The 13,741-nt window shown below is 36.6% G+C and overlaps 1 protein-coding gene across 1 annotated transcript; it reads right to left on the bottom strand.

The window, feature by feature from the left end:
* Positions 1–3,410: 3,410 nt before the first annotated feature.
* LOC132192176 (cytochrome P450 81Q32) lies at positions 3,411–5,664 on the bottom strand. Its single transcript, XM_059607431.2, is given in 3 exon segments — positions 3,411–4,105; positions 4,108–4,173; positions 4,734–5,664. Coding segments are annotated over 3 exon segments (1,530 nt in total). The 5' UTR covers positions 5,628–5,664; the 3' UTR covers positions 3,411–3,535.
* Positions 5,665–13,741: the final 8,077 nt, after the last annotated feature.

Genomic DNA, 13,741 nt, shown 5'->3' with positions numbered 1-13,741 from the left:
GACCTTGTGTTCACCATTACTACGGATATTATTTTTGTATGAACGGCTTAGTCGTTTCCACAGACGCGCCAAACTGTTGGGACAATTTCCGGTACGATGGACCCAAGGTGAATCCAAGCCAATCCTTTCTTCTTTGGTGCTACCTGTCAAACCTACAAAAAACAGAGCACACATAAAGACGACGTGCCGGGGTGGTAGGCAATTCCTCCTCCTATGCTTAAGTCAGTGTTTGTGCAGACTCAGTATAGAGTTTAGAGTTGTTCGTGTGCGTACCTCTGAAGCGAGGTCTTTTATTGTTGATTATGCGGAGGTGGCTATGATGACCGGGCAGAGGATCTGGGATTTGAGTGTAACGGCTGGTCGAGTTAATATTCATGTCTCCTGTCATTATGATCGGTAAGAGTCTGTTATCTATATTGATCAGATTCTGACGATGGCGAGTAACTATCAAGAGTCTTTTATAAGCTGATCGTAACCATTCCGATGATCCTACTATGTGTGAGTTGTCCATATAGCCGAATCGTATCCTGACTGTGATGGATGCACTTGGACATTAGGTCTGGGAGATTCATTGTGGCAGAGTAATTGATCCTCGGTCGACCAAGAGTGTAACAAACGACGTTGCATTTGCTGTTTCACGCTGGGTCGCATTCATAGGGCCCATTCAGATGTATCGGGCTTTCTTGGAATGTTGGGCCTCTAACCCATGGGTTCAAGTGATGGGTTTATGTGTAATACTAATCATTCAAGTCGACTATTAGCGTCCACTGCAAAGTGGATGCTAATAATCACCTATCAGCGTCGACTTCTGAAAGTGGACACTGATATGTGATCATTAACGTCGACTTTGTAGTCGCCCCTAATGAGGTTGCCCCTTGATGAGTAGATTTCTTGTAGTGTTTGTCAATTTGTGACAAAATCAGGGAGTAGTCAAGAAGAACATAGAACATTTTTTATGAGTTAACTGCAATCATGTGTTTTATTTTTTTTATCTTTTTTATTAATTAGGTTTTGTCACTGAATTGCCAAAGAGGGAGTTGTTAGTTTTTAGGTTGGTTAATTCGGTGTCCAAAAGTGTAATTTCTTATCGGTTGAAGCTTCGTTTGCGAGAGTTCTTGCTAGCATCCGAACAGCTACATTACATAGTGAAACCTGAGAGCTCCATTCGTTGCACGTTCGCTGGGCCGTCTGAACGTGATGAGTAACATAGTAAAACCCGAGAGCTTCGTTCGCTACACATTTTCAAGTTCGTCCGAATGGGGTGAAGTCGTGTCCGAACGTAAGTCAGGGCGTCTAAACGAAAGTATGTTGTTGCCACATTAGGGTTCTCCATCTTCAGTTTGGACTTGTATCAAACCCTAGGTCTGAACGCTATCACATATTTTCCATAATAAGGTTTTCTACTTCAACAAGGAAACATAATTCTCAGTTCCCTATATATAGGACTATATAGAGCACAATTTTTCAAAGTAACTGAGAGGGAAAATTTTATATTGTGCTAAGAGAAGATTATCAATATTCTTAGCTTCAAATCTTCCTTCTCTTAGAGTGTTGCTGTGTTTGAGAAGCAGTTTTGTTCATCAACGATAAGAACTTTATCAGAAAATCTGATAAAGGAGAATCACTTCAAGAAGATTGTCGGGTTAGGAAGACAAGCGGGAAACTTGTTGATCTTACAGAGCCCAGGAGTTGGAAAGGGTTGTAAGTGTCATTGTGACTGTAATTTGGATTTTCTTATAGTGATTTCTGGGTTTGGCTGCTCCAGAGAAGTTTTACTTTAGAGAGCTCTCTGAAAGGTCTTCTCTTTGTCATCAAAATATATCTGTGTCTTTGATTTATTGTTTTTCATATTTTTGTGATTGATTGTTGCATGCTTCTTAATTTTTATTCCGTTTGTGTTAAACACCTATTCACCCCCTCTAGGTGTATTTTGGAGTTTGTTTATATTTTCAATATTAATGTTAGATTCATTCTTAAATAAAATTCCAACATTAGACGTTGCGAGGTAGAGATAACAGCTAGTTAGCAATAGATTACGATCCCAAGTCCCAACTGCCAATTGGATTGCCATTGCATGAGATATAAGTTTTCTCTCTCTCTCTCTCTCTCTATAACATAACATGAGACATCTTATCAAAAATAAATAAAAAATAAAAAAATAACATAACATAACATGAGACATGGGTTTCTTTAGTGGATAGGCAACATTCAAAAATATGAATTTATGACTGGAGTCCGACATTAAAAAATTAAATGTTAAGAAGATGAAAAGTCTCTAAATATTTCATTCAATTACAAGCTCTTTTTTATAAGTTTCCTTTTTTTCTCTCAGTTTTTATTCAAGTCTCATTCAAATTTGAATTCTTTTCTTCTTCTTTAATTTCATTATTTTCTAACTTACGATTCAAATCCTTAAAATCATTTCATATCTAATCAGTGATTTAAAAAAAAAAAAGTTAATTACCAAAAACTCAACCAATCACTTGCATTAATTTTTTTAATTTGATTTTCAGAAATTTTTACACTAATTTGTCTTTTCTCGTGCAAATTGAAAGTGTTGGATAATCCTATCATAAAGATTAAAGTGAAGTCAAAATGTATCGAGTGAGAAGAATGATTTTTATATAAAAACATAATATTAAAGTAAATATTATCTAATTAATATTTTATTTATTTATTTATTTTTTTAAAGTCTCACTTAAACTTCTCCCTTAGGCCTCAAAGGGTATGTCGAACTGGCCCACATGTCAAACAGTGCGTATGAATGAGAATGGCGTTCCCAAACCAAAAGACTACATATATATGCTCAATGCGGCATGCTCAATTTGAAGGTGCGTATGAATGAGAATTGACAAAGTCTCAATTTTTTTTTTTTTAGCAGGACATTGATAATTGTACTATTATGAATTGGTTGTTTCATTCTACGGGGCAACAGTCTCTTGACTTTGGTCAGCCTTGACCAAAAGATATGCATGCATGCCCATGCTCGGAACGAGAAAGTCTAACGTCCTTCTCTTGTCTTTATCTCGCATAGTAAGATCCATATGGGTAAACATGTGGATCCTATATTCAATAACTTATTTTTAAAGAATTTGAATGGGAGAAGGACAAGAGAACTACAAATAGAGGTTCTCTCTTTCTGTTAGGCAGTATTTATTAATAGAAAGTGGTCTAACTTTCAGAAAATATATATTTTAACGAAATCATTTTTCTCCTAGAAAATATATTTTGGTATTTGCCTTATAACAAAAAAGAATAATGGTGGAAAACGATTTGTGACTTTCGTCGGAGGTCTCGTGGTGGCCCGACAGTGGTCGGACAATTTGAGATGGAGAAACTCAAACTCGAAATTTTAAAACGGAAACAATTTTTCAAAACTTATAAAGAAACTTCTTTTTTTTTGTCGAACTTTGAATTTCAAAATTCCCTTAATGCTATTTATTTTCAATCCATACATAAACCTTTGAGACACAAATTATTATCCGGTAGAAGCTAAGAAAGAGAAAAAGATCAAAACTCTTGTACACTACATTATTCAAACATGATCTACAAACTTGGAACGAAGGTTATTCATAATGGGGCGCGCCTTACACATGGCCTCCAGTGCCACCGCTTTGGGCACGGTGATTCCATTACCTTCAGCCATGTCTACTTCTTCCTTGCCAACCCTTTCCCACTCAAAGCACTGAATCAATGACCCCAAAGCCAACCCCACCGTTCGTTGGGCAAGCCCTGCCCCTGGACAGGCCCACCTTCCTAGCCCAAATGGCATTAACTTGTGAGCCTCAGCCTCGCCGCACTCAAATCTCTCGGGCTTAAAGCTCGTTGCGTCATCCCACACCTTGGGGTCTCTGTGTATGGCCCATGCATTCACCAATAACATTGTGTTACGTTGTACATCGTATCCTTCGATGGTGCAATCATCAGAGGACATGTGGGGTACTAGTAGTGGGGCTGCCGGGTACAGTCAAAGGGTCTCTGAGATTATGCTTTGAAGGTAATGCAGTTTAGACATATCTGGTTCATCCATCAAATTCTCTTCCCCTATTTTACTGTCCAACTCAGCTTTGGCCTTCTTCAACACATGAGGATTGTTGAGCAGATTGGACATTAATTGGACATTGCCCACTCTAATGTTACTGCTGAAGTGTGAGTCCCAACAAATAGCATGACCTGCTCAATATACATATTAGTACACAGGTTAAACAAGAAAAATGGATTGATTATTGAGAGTATAACAACTATAATTGACCAAGATTTTATAATAAGGTCACTGTCGACACACAATGTGCTTCTATAAAGATGCCCCAATCACCATCCATTAAATAAAGAGAGCCTGATCATACTTGATATGTACACTTGCATGCATGAAGCGACCTTTCCCACTGAGGAATTGATTGACATTTTATTCTTCTAATTGTCTACTTTTACAAATTAAACAAATCTATCATTGAATTTATGAAATTATGTGGATCCCATTCAAATTCAATGGTAAATTCACTCATTCACTATATGAAATCAAGATAGTTGAAACATAAGTTAAAAGATGATTTTTTTTTTTAGCATTTCTCTTTCCCATTAGCCATTCCTATGACCGGCATTATATTATCTATTTTTAGCTCCTTATCCATTTTCGACCTGTTATACGGTTATACCTCTAAAAAAATTAAAATAATTAAAAAATTAAATATTTTTTTGTAATTCTTTTATTTTAAGTATCTGGAAAGACTTACCGAAATATGGCCTTTAATAATCTGGTCAGTATAGTATTCCGGCTGTGATTTCTGCAAAGAAAGAAGATGGTGGATCATAGTGTTTCCCTCCTCGTTACCCTTCATCTTGTCAATAAGAGCTTGCAAGAAGGCATCCGTCTTCTTGGCAAGCCCCATCAGCCTCTTCTCGAAACCCCCATGATCAATCCACCGCAAAATGGGCACGAAATCTTGAGGATTGGACGCCCCTCCATTCTCGGTAATCTCTCTCATTATCTTCCTAAACTGCCTTGCCTCTTCCTCGTCCTTCACGTCCTCCCCGTACCCGTAGTACCTCTTCCCGGCCACCATCCCCATTATGATGTTAAAGGTGAGCTCCAAGAACATTGATTTTAGCTGCACCTTGGTGAAATCTTGGGACGAGTTGCGTCCTAGATTGCGCAGCAAACGCTTGATCTCGTCCCTTCGGATGCCCAAGAACATGTTGAGGCGGTTGGTTGAGAAGATCTCTAGCGCACAGATTCGGCGGAGGTTGCGCCAGTGGTCGCCGTAGGGGGCTGTTACCACGGTGGTCATGTTGTAGCCGATATGCTTGCCCGCTAGGGAGGGAGGACGGTTTGCTAAGACAATGTCGTTTTTGGTGAAGCATTCTTCGACTGCGGATGGGGACGATAGGATAACCACCAGGTGGGAACCGAATCGGAGAGAGAAAATTTGGCCGTATTTTTGCGAGAGGCTGTGGAGAGTCCGGTGGAGAGGTTTTTTAGCGAGATGGAGATGACCCAGAATTGGGAGAGAAGGTGGGCTGGGAGGGAGGTGTTTGGGTGTTGCTGTTCGAAGGCGGATGATCAGCTTGAAAGCAACGGCGACGACGACAAGAGAGAGGGATGAGAATATCAACACCATGTCTTCCATTTTTCCTTCTGATATGCGATGATGGCCACGACGAGGCCTGGCAGTGCCCCAAATAGGAACAAAAACTCATTTGGCCTCCTCAACACCTCACGTCAGTGAGTGCGTATGCATTTGTTTTATCTTCTTGCTTTGGCTTTATATATATATATATATATATATATATTGAAACAAATAACCGCAACTAAATAAATAAACAATAGATAGATATCTTATAGTTCCCCAGTCAGAGAAGAGATGGGTGAAAAACGTGGGCATGTGAGCAAGTTTTCCTTTGTTTAGTACTTTCAATCTACATCTTTAGCGTTCAAACATGCCAAAAAATATATAACGGTGTTCTGTCTGATGCAATTCTTTAAATCTTGAGCGTTCATGAATACATGGAAGGCTAAGTTTTTGCTGTGTCATCACTCATAAACCATCTACAAATTCCTTAAAAACATGTTTAGATAATTGAGAGATTTTAAATTTTAGGGGGTAATTGCAAAAGCAATGAAAATTTAGCTAGGGAGTAAAGTGAAGTTTCCACTACAAAAACCAGGGAGTTTTTTGACGTGACAAACAGTAATACACTTTTTGCAACATCAATAATTATTGACATGGCTAAAGTCACACATCAATAAAAACTTTATTGACGTGGCGCATTTCAACACGTTAATAATTGTTGATGTGTTAAAACGCCACGTCATAATTATTGACGTGCCATTATGACACGTCAATAATTATTGACATGTCGAAAAGCCACATCAATAATTATTGACGTGTGGAAAAGGCACATCAATAATTTATTGACGTGCTATTTTGACACGTCAATAATTATTGATGTGGCAGTTTGCCACGTTAAAAATTTTTGACGTGTTAGAATGCCACATCAAAAATTTTTAACACATCAAAAATTATTAACGTGCCATTATTTCACACGTCAATAATTATAATTAATTATAATTAATTTTAATTAATTTCAATCGTATTAATTATACAAAATATGTGTTTAAAAAAAATTAGGTAATAAAATTTAATTGGTATATATATATATATATATATATATATATATATATAATTATACCCGATTCAAAATATTATCATGATTTCCTGAAAAAATATATGGTGCATTTTAGCTAGAAATCATTCTAGTAATATTAATATAATAGCCATATTAATTTTTTAAAAATAAATTACAGAATGCATTTATTTTATACGACCCGCAAACCCCACATGAACCCGGCCAACACAAAATATGTGTTTCTTGTTATTTCCAAGTGCCAAAACAAACATTTCGTTTCTTTTATAGTTTCTTGCTAATACACTGGTAACTAGTAATTAATTACTAGTTTTTATAGTTTTTCTTTTTCTTTTTTTGGGTGGGTGGGAGGAAAAGAAGGGAAGAGGATAGAACCACTATCCTATCACGGTCAACTATACTTAATTCTTTATCTTATTAAAGACATTAACCCATTACCCTTAAAAACATTAACCTATTACCCTGGGTGGATAGCGGGAATTGAACCCACATCTTCTCCTTGGCAAAGAGAAATTTTACCATTCAACTATATCCGCTTGTTCTTGATATACAATGTATGGACCTTATTTCTGTGCAAGCCAGAATATTAAAGAAATGAAATGACAAAGAAACAACTAGTAAGCAATTATAAGGGAGTATCAGTTTCATGTCGTGAATGGTAGAGGGGAGGATGATCTTGAAGAAGTGTGAGGGTGTTGTAGCCGTATTCGAACTTGACCTCCAGTTGTACACCACTCTAGTCCGGCGAGTTCTTGACATATCTCGATTGTTCATTGATCCTACAGTGAAAATGCTTAGAAGCTCAGCTCTGATTCTCAGTGAGTGAATTATTGAGCCATCATGAAAAAATGAATTTTATTATTAACAATCTAGAATATTAATTTATTTGTTTTCTAATTAGTCTTAAGTATATTGTATTTATAAATAATATAAGAGGAAAAAAATGATATATATATATATATATATATATATATATATATATATATATATATATATTAGTAAAAATTTAAAAAATTATTTTTCTCTTATTGACGTGTCTGCATAGGACACATCAATAATTCTTGAAGTGCCACACGTGACACGTCAAGAATTTCTTGACGTGTCCTGTGTAGACACGTCAAGAAAGTTCATCAGGAAGGCGCGAACGCCATCTGCCCCAACCCCCCCCCTCCCCCCCGCTTTTTTTTTTCATTCCTTTTCCCCTCCTATCTTTCTTTCTCCTCCTGCGTGCCCACAGCCCTCCCTCCGATCCATTTTTTTTCACCGCCGGCAGGCAACTTGTTTCTCCGTCTCCGTCGATCGACTCACACGCATTCTCTCACTCACTCACCCTCTCACTTGTTCTCTCTCTCACCCGCTCTCTCTTTCACTGGTTCTCTCTCTCACCGGCCGTCACAACGCCGTTCCTCCCTCTGGCCGTCACGACCTCTCCCTATGGCGATTCTCCGGCCTCTCAATTGATCTGGTGTATATATATGTATATATATATATATATATAACTTACAATGTATATAATTATATATTAATTGATGTCGTTATTAGCAAATTTTACATGTTAACTAATTAATTTATTTGTTTGAGATATATGTTTTGTATTTATGAATTTGTTTAATTAATTTGTATGGTGAGATTGCTATATATGAACATGCATGCAAAATTACGTACGTAAATTGTTTGAAATTAGGTTTTTTTTTGTGCAGGTTTTTGCATTTAGATTTGGACCATAATGTTGTGTAGGTTTTGCAAATGTATGTTACCAAAAAAAAAAAAAACACAAAAAACAAAAAAAAAACACAACAACAAATAACAAATGCATATCCATTTTGGACTTTAATTTTGTTTAGGTTTTGAAAATTTAGAATATATATGTAAATGTTAAAAAAAAAAACAAAAAACAAAACAAAAGTGATAAGCGCCGAATGTTGCACATTCAAGCCCCTTAATTTGCATATGTTAATTCCTTAGCGTTATTATTTGTTTGATTTTGTTTTGTTTTTATTGTTTTCAGGTTATAAATAAAGATGCAATTAATTTCATTGATTTTGGGCTTAAAAGCACACTTTGAGAAGACCTAGAAGATATGGTTAAACTTAACCAATCATGGTTAAGTTTAATCAAATAAAGAAAATGATTAATTCGGAATTTCTCAAATTGGAGTCAAAATCGGATTGGATTCAAATTTGGATTCTGCATACGTCTCGGTATTTTGGCCATAACTTTCAGCTCAAATATCCGATTGAGGTGATTCAAGCGGCAGTGGAAAGCTAACTCAAATTTCTACAAATAATTGTGAAATATAATTTTCCTAATTCGGAGCACCGCAATGCCAAAATCGCCCCGCAAGATAGGAACGCAATTCTGGGCGAATCCTATTCCGATTTGGACTTAGGTTTTCTTTATCCTAATTGGACTTGGACTTAAATCTCCGAAATTTCTAGGTTTCCTAGGGCTTCTAGGACTGGCTTGCTCCCTATAAATAGACCCTTAACCTTCAAGAGAAGGTGTGCTTAGTCTTAGATACAAAAATCTTCTTGGAGGCTTGACCAGTTGAAGAGGAGATAATCCATGGCAAGAGGCCATCCTAGCACCCCGATGAGCGGCTAAACCCCTCCGTGGGGTGTTGATGTAACCCTATCCAAGCACAATGGTTTGATTGTATTTAATTTCTAGATTTTCAATTTATGCATGTTGATTGTATAACTATGAGGATTGCTACAATTGATTTCTGTTCTTCATATTAAATGCAATTGTTCTTAAATTCCAAAATCAATATTTGTGAAATTCTTCTCTTGTCTTAGAAAGTATTTTACTTTTATTGATCTCAAATTATTCTTGTTTTCTGTGATTATGAGGATGATGGTTATACAATGGGTTTAATTGACATATGATCAATAGGATTTGATAGGCCATGCCTAGGGAAGACGGATTGTACTACACCCTAGTTTAGTGTAATTTAGGTAGACAGTCCGTGCCAACCGAAGATGGGTTACACTTATTCATTGATTGTATGTATCCTGTTAAAGATTTTGATAATTTATACCTAGGAAAGACGGGTCGTACCGCATCTTAGTGGTTAGGTGGACGATCCGTGCCAACCGAAGATAGATTATGCTTATTCTTTAATAAGGTAGTTTCTTGTTTATTTATAACATGCATAGAATGAATTTCTGGGATTAATTATGATTAGCCATTGTTGTGCGGATAGAGGTGAAGTCAATACCCTACACTCTCTCTCTTATTTTAAATCTCTTTTATTTTCATGCACTTTAGTTTTAAAGAAAATCAAATCAAATATCTTTTTAATTAAGTTAATTTTAATCTTTCGAATTTGATAACAAAACCCCTGCAGTCCTTGAGGTTCGACACCCACTCTATAGCCGTATCCTACAAAGATTCGTTCTATTGCGAGTGGTTATTTTTATAATTGATATTTTTGGTCACAAAAATACCACACCAAAAAGAAAACAAATAACATAGCTAACTGGATTTATTTTATCTAGGGTCCCCATACATAACAAATGCATAAATGCTATAGTAAACAAAGGAAAAAAAAAAAAAAAAAAAAAAAAAAAAAACAACAACAACAACAACAACAAATAACCTAGCTAGCTCGATGTATTTTATCTAGGGTCCCCATATATAAAAAATGCATTTAGGTCTTGCAAATTTAGATTATGTAAATGTTATAAAAAAATGAAAATAAAATAAAATAAAATAACAACAAATAACCTAGCTAGTTAGATCTACTTTATCTAGGGTCTCCATATATAACAAATGCATTTAAATTTGGACCTTAATTCTGGTTAGGTTTTGCAAATTTAGATTATGTAAATGTTATAAAAATAAAAAATAAAATAAAATAAAATAAAAAAAACCAACAACAACAACAACAAATAACCTAGCTAGCTAGATGTATTTTATCTAGGGTCCCCATATATAAAAAATGCATTTAGGTCTTGCAAATTTAGATTATGTAAATGTTATAAAAAAAATGAAAATAAAATAAAATAAAATAACAACAAATAACCTAGCTAGTTAGATCTACTTTATCTAGGGTCCCCATATATAACAAATGCATTTAAATTTGGACCTTAATTCCGTTTAGGTTTTACAAATTTAGATTATGTAAATGTTATGAAAAAAAAAAAAAAAAAAAAAAAAAAAAAACAACATATAACCTGGCTAGCTAGATCTATTTTATCTAGGGTCCTCATATATAACAAATGCATTTAAATTTGGACCTTATTTTTGTTTAGGTTTTGCAAATTTAGATTATGTAAATATTATAATTAAAGCTAAATGTATATGTTTATTTGTTAAAAATAAACAAAAAATTGAAACAATGTAATTAAAGAAATACACTAAAAAAAATAACAACTAATTGAGAATCTCAACCTATATTTATTTTATTCAATTAGGGTTCCAGTAACTAAAGCTATGGACAAGAGTTGGATGACAAAGTCTAGAGGTACAAGGGAATACAGAGACGGGTGTAGATTACTCGTGGACTTCGCAGTTATGAATTGTACAATCCTTGACGGAAAAATTCACTGCCTCTGTAAGTCGTGTCGAAATAAGCAGCGCCACCCACCGGGTTTTGTATTTGACCCCTTGACAGGGGGTAAAAGAATAATGATTACATACATAAAAAAGTATTATCACGGTGAGAAGCCTGTACGGTCTCTTGTTGCAGTCTCCAATTCGACTACCACGATCATAGATGTGGGTATACGCACAGAACAAGGTGGAAACATGCACGCAATGTTGCGTGATCTATTCGGAAAGTACGGTGTCTGGGAAGACAATTGTGAGCCTCAAGTCGTGGTGCGAAGAAATGAAGAAATTGTGAATGAAGAAGCCGCTGAATGTGACGTACTAAAATACTACAAGTTGCTTAAAAAGGCAGAGAAGCCACTTCATGATGGGACCAAACATAGCAAGCTTAGTGCTACTATACATCTGTACAACTTGAAGTGCGTTAGTGGACTTAGTAACACGATATTCTCGTCTTTCCTTGAGTTCATCAATCAGTTGCTGCCTGCGTGTGATGAAGTTTTGCTAGTTAATACATATGAGGCAAAAAGTTTATAAGGGACATGGGACTCGGGTATGAGAAGATCTCGGCGTATCGTAATGACTGTATGTTATTCTAGAAGAGCAATAAGGATTTAGATTCATATACCGTTTGTGGAGTATCTAAGTGAAAGGATGAAATTTATTTAGATGAGGATGATCAACCCATCTCTTCGAGTAAGAAACGTCCGTTTAAGGTGTTGCGGTGGTTTCCATTCATACCACTACTACAGAGGCTATTTATGTCAGAACATACTGCCCCCTATTTGAGGTGGCATGCAGAAGGCCGAACTAAGGATGGTGTATTGAGGCATCCGACCGACGGTAAAGCATGGAGGTCATTTGACAATTTACATCCAGAATTTTCAGTGGACAGCAGAAACATAAGGCTTGGACTAACCTCAGATGGATTTAATCTATTTGGGAACATAAGCACATCCCATAGCACTTGGCCTGTAATGCTTGTACCGTACAACTAGCCTCCTTGGACGTGCATGAAACAAACATCTTTTATACTGTTCCTAATTATCCCGGGCCCAAAGTCACCTAAAATGGATATAGATGTCTACCTTCAACCCTTAATTGAGGAGTTACATAAACTATGGAATGTAGGAGTATGCACATTTGACCTCTCCAAGAAAAATAACTTTGTGTTGCGAGCGTAGTTGATGTGGACAATTAATGACTTCTCTGCATAAGCAGATTTATCCGAGTGGCCTAACAGGGGTGAGAAGGTATGTCCTTGCTGTATGCACTCGACAAGGTCCAGAAAGTTAAAATACGACAAGAAATCTTGTTATATAGGGCACATGCGTTACTTGCCCATGGATCATCCATGGAGGAGGAATAAAAAAACATTTGACGGCAACCAATGAACTAGAATGTGCCCCCGATGTGCCAACTGGAGATGAAATCTTAAGACAATTAGAAGAGATGGAATTTGGGGATGAGAATGCCAGTAAGGCAAAGATGGATACTAAGAAAAAAGATAAGAAGCGGAAGAAGAGTGGGCCTACAGAACACGGAGGAGAGACTGCTAATGTATTGTGGAAGAAGAAAAGTGTTTTCTTTAGGCTGCTGTATTGGAAAGATAATTTATTGCGGCACAACCTTGATGTCATGCACATTGAGAAATATGTGATGGACAACATACTAGGCAAAATACTGGACATTCTAGGGAAAACGAAAGACAACTTCCAAGCCCGCACAGACTTGCAAGAAATGGGTTTGAGACATACACTTTATCTATACATAGGCGAGGATGGTCAAACTTATATGCCCCAGCTTGCCACATGATGTGTAAGGACGAGAAAACACATTTTTTGAAAGTGCTTCGAATTGTAAGGATGTCAAACGGATATGTCTCGAACATTTTCCGATGTGTATGACTCAAGGATTGTACGATATCGGGTTTGAAGAGTCATGACAGTCATGTGATTATGCAATAGCTTCTCCCTATTGCATTGCATGGATTACTGTCAGGTAACGTGGTTAGACCACTTGTTGGGATATCTGCATTCTTCAGGGGCCTATGTTCAACGTCATTGACACAAGAGGATATGGACTGACTAGAGGGTGACATTTGTATCACTTTGTGCAAGATGAAACTGGTCTTCACCCCCAGTTTTTTTACCATCATGATTCACTTGGTCATGCATCTTGTCTGTGAATGCCGACTTAGTGGACCGGTACAGTATAGATAAATGTATCCGGCTGAGAGGTAAAAGAAGTTTATGCTTATTCATCATTTTTTTCCCTCCATTATAAAACCGTCACTAACTGTAATGAATGAATTATGTTCATATGTAGGAGCCTTGGGGCGTTCAAATCTTAATGTGCACAATAAAGCGGCTCCTGAGGGCTGCATTGCAGAGGGGTACATAGCAACTGAGTTGGTAGCGTTCTGCTCAAGGTATTTAGATAACGTACCAACATTTCACAATAGGGCTCAAAGAAATCCGGATGGTTCAAAGGGGGTTGGAACACGAGTCATCCTCAACCATATCACATTGACACAGACTCA

The sequence above is a fragment of the Corylus avellana genome, chromosome 10, assembly GCF_965113065.1.
Source record: "Corylus avellana chromosome 10, dhCorAvel1.hap1.2, whole genome shotgun sequence".
Classification (NCBI taxonomy): Eukaryota; Viridiplantae; Streptophyta; class Magnoliopsida; order Fagales; family Betulaceae; genus Corylus; species Corylus avellana.
Note: the sequence above shows the minus strand (reverse complement) of the source record. Positions and strands in the feature narration are given on the sequence as shown.